This window comes from Cebus imitator, unplaced genomic scaffold, assembly GCF_001604975.1.
Source record: "Cebus imitator isolate Cc_AM_T3 unplaced genomic scaffold, Cebus_imitator-1.0 Scaffold449, whole genome shotgun sequence".
NCBI classification, from domain to species: domain Eukaryota; kingdom Metazoa; phylum Chordata; class Mammalia; order Primates; family Cebidae; genus Cebus; species Cebus imitator.
The window spans coordinates 2,399,815-2,403,078 of NW_016107764.1; the positions used below are offsets into that span (position 1 = coordinate 2,399,815).

A 3,264-nucleotide genomic window follows, 5' to 3' on the forward strand; every position below is an offset into this window, starting at 1 on the left:
CCCCGGTGGGGAGGTGTGGGGTCCCTGGGCGTGCGGAGCCCCCGGTGGGGAGGTGTGGGGTCTCTGGGCGTGTGGAGCCCCCGGTGGGGAGGTGTGGGGTCTCTGGGCGTGTGGAGCCCCCATTGTGGAGGTGTGGGGTCCCTGGGCGTATGGAGCCCCAGCTGGAGGGAGCTGTGACTCCGAGGCTGAGTGGTGGAGAATCATGTGGAGCTGCCCGTCTCCCAGACAACAGTCCGGCCCCACCTCCACCCTCATAAGCGGCGCCTGCTGAGTGAACAAGGCACATGGACATTCTCTTGGCCCATTTGCTTCTGTTGGTCGGCAGGCATGTGTGGGTGCCCCCTCACGTCAGCAGTGCCAGGAGTGAGTGGCCTGCCTGCCACCAGGGCTGGGGAGGCGTCTGAACTCATCTGGGTCTCTGCTGTTGATACTGGTGGCTCATCTGTGTTTCTTTGAATGAGTTTTCCTAGTCACTCGTGGTCATGCGGAGTGAGCTGAGTAGATGGAAGGGAATCGAGGCACACAGGAGGGCCCTCTGTGCTTTGCTGGCGGCACCGCCTGCCTGGCCATGGGCCACTGGCTCTGTGTGAGGGTCTCTGTTCCTTCCATAGGGGCAGGGAAGTCTGCAGACCCCAAGAGACACTGGGATCATCCAACTCGGGCTCACAAGAAAACCCCCGTGCGGCGAGAAAGAGCCAGGGAAGGAATCAGCGTTAGGAAGAGCTTCAGGCTGGACACAGATGACGGGCAGCTTCCCAGAACTGCTCCGGAAAAGACAGACACCACGCCCGCGGCTTTCCCCTGTCAGCTTCTCACGCGGTGCTGTGGGCAGCGGCCGGGCCGCAGAGAGCGCCGGAGGCAGCGCGCCGTAGAGCTGTCATTCATCTGTGGCACCTGTGGGAAGGCGCTCAGCTGCCACAGCCGGCTGCTCGCTCACCAGACGGTGCACACGGGGACTAAGGCCTTCCAGTGCCCTGAGTGCGGCCAGACCTTCCGGTGGGCTTCCAACCTGCAGCGTCACCAGAAGAACCACACGAGCGAGAAGCCCTTCTGCTGCGAGGCGTGTGGGCAGGCGTTCAGCCTGAAGGACCGCCTGGCTCAGCACCGCAAGGTCCACACGGAGCACAGGCCCTACCCATGCAGCGACTGCGGGAAAGCCTTCAAGCAGAAGTCCAACCTGCTCCGACACCAACTGGTGCACAGTGGGGAGCGGCCCTTCTACTGTGCGGACTGTGGCAAGGCTTTCCGGACCAAGGAGAACCTCAGCCACCACCAGAGGGTGCACAGCGGGGAGAAGCCCTATACCTGCGGCGACTGCGGCAAGGCCTTCCGGTGGCCCAAGGGCTTCAGCATCCACCGGAGGCTGCACCTGACTAAGAGGTCCTATGAGTGCCACCACTGCGGGAAGGGCTTCCGCCACCTGGGCTTCTTCACGCGGCATCAGGGGACGCACAGGCACGGGGAAGTGTAGAGGCTCCCGAGGGCTGGGCGTGCACCTCCGCGGCAGTGCTGGGCTGAGGGAGGGCTGCAGAGAGAAGATGCTCTTCAGCCTGGAAAATCAACCTGAGAAGCCGTCTCCGTCCCCACAGCTCCCCAGACCCCCAAGAAGTTTTACTGGGAAAACTGCCAGCAGGGAGAAGTGGATCCATGAGTATGCTGGAGATGGTGGGGGCTGTGCCCCAGCGCCAGGCACCTTGGGGACGTGCTGAGAGCATGTGCGAACTTGGAGCAAGCCACACTCCCGGCCCGGACTCAAAGGCGGAGCAGCCTGCCTGGTGCCCACAGCTGTTGGCTCAGGGACTCCACCCCAGCCCCCGGTCGCTGTGTGCTGGGCCTTTCTTCCTGCCTCTGCACCCCATACTCGCTGCCTGGTCTGGCTTCAATTCCTGTCTCTGTCTTGGGTGAGGTTAGGCAGCTGTGAGCATTGCACAGAGGCAAAACCCCTCCTGCAGCCTCTGCGTCTGGGCCATAGAAACGAGAGCCTTTGTAATACTGACGGCTCGTTCACGGATTAGTGAGGATGCTCAGCTGGTTAGGCAGGCCACCCCTGTGCTGCAGAAATGGCCTCCACCCAACTCCGCTGCTCAGAGTCTTGGGCACGCACCTGGAATTGGCAGATCGAGTTGGGTCTCGGCAGTGCAGTGACCGTATTCGCCACAGGGCGTTTCGTGGGGAAGAGGTGACGTCTTTGTTTTAAACTTAAGATGTCTGCTTAACCAGCCAGAAATAAACATCTACCAGTGGTGATCCCAAGGGGAGACCCCCATGTTTCAGGTTAGCTGAACCGTTGAAGGATTTTTGTGTTTGCCTGTTTTTCTTTAAGAAATCCAGCCAACACATGCACATGTAATGTCGGAATCAGAAACGAGTTTCTAGGGAAGAGGAGAAGGTGGACATGGCGAGAGGAAGCCCTGAGTTAGGTCAGGACAGAGACGCCACCAGACGGCGGCGTTCCCATGGGAAGCGGGCATGCAGAAAGGCCGAGGGCGCTGTGTGTGACCCTGCTTTGAGCAAACCAAGTGCAAAGTCTTTTTTTTTTTTTTTTTTTGAGACGGAGTCTTGCTCTGTTGCCAGGCTGGAGTGTACTGGATGATCTCAGCTCACTGCAACTTCCACCTCCCGGGTTCAAGTGATTCTCCTGCCTCAGCCTCCCAAGCAGCTGGGATTACAAGCGCGCACCGCCACGCCCATCTGGTTTTTTTGTATTTATAGTAGAGATGGAGTTTCACCATGTTGGCCAGGATAGTCTCCATCTCTTGACCTCACGATCCACCCACCTCAGCCTCCCAAAGTGCTGGGATTACAGGCATGAGCCACGATGCCCGGCCTGTGCAGTCACACTTGAGACCGACGTGGAAATGTGAGCGTGGGCTGTGAGTGGGGTGGGGTGAGGAATTGGCTGTTGGCAGTGATGGTGACACGGGTTGTGTTTGAGGAAGAACCCTCACTCAGATGCGTTCTCAAGTGTTTATTGGGAAATGATGTGGCGCCTGGGATGTGCTTTAAAATGCTAATAAAAAGGAGAAAGACACAGTAGTATTTGAACATTGACAGCTGTTGAAGCTAGGAGGTTAGTGCGTTTGAAAATTTCCCTAAATCTTTTATTTACAGCATAAGTATGAGTTATTTAGTGCTCACTGAAGATTGTAGAGAGCAGCTGTAAGTCATGGAGTTACAAGGCTGCCTTAACAGGACACCACAGACGGTGCCACTGAGAACAGAGGTTTATTTTCTCCAGCTCTGAAGGCTGAAGTCCCAGGTAGA

The 3,264-nt window shown here is 58.0% G+C and overlaps 1 protein-coding gene across 2 annotated transcripts in view; it reads left to right on the plus strand.

Moving 5' to 3' along the window:
- Positions 1-2,278, plus strand: part of ZNF707 (zinc finger protein 707) — a 10,495-nt gene extending 8,217 nt beyond the window's left edge. For both annotated transcript variants that reach the window (XM_017511552.2, XM_017511553.2), the window contains one exon: positions 612-2,278. In XM_017511552.2, coding sequence (XP_017367041.1) covers positions 612-1,471 — 860 coding nt within the window. In that variant the 3' untranslated portion in view covers positions 1,472-2,278. The remainder of the gene's footprint in view (positions 1-611) is intronic.
- Positions 2,279-3,264: the final 986 nt, after the last annotated feature.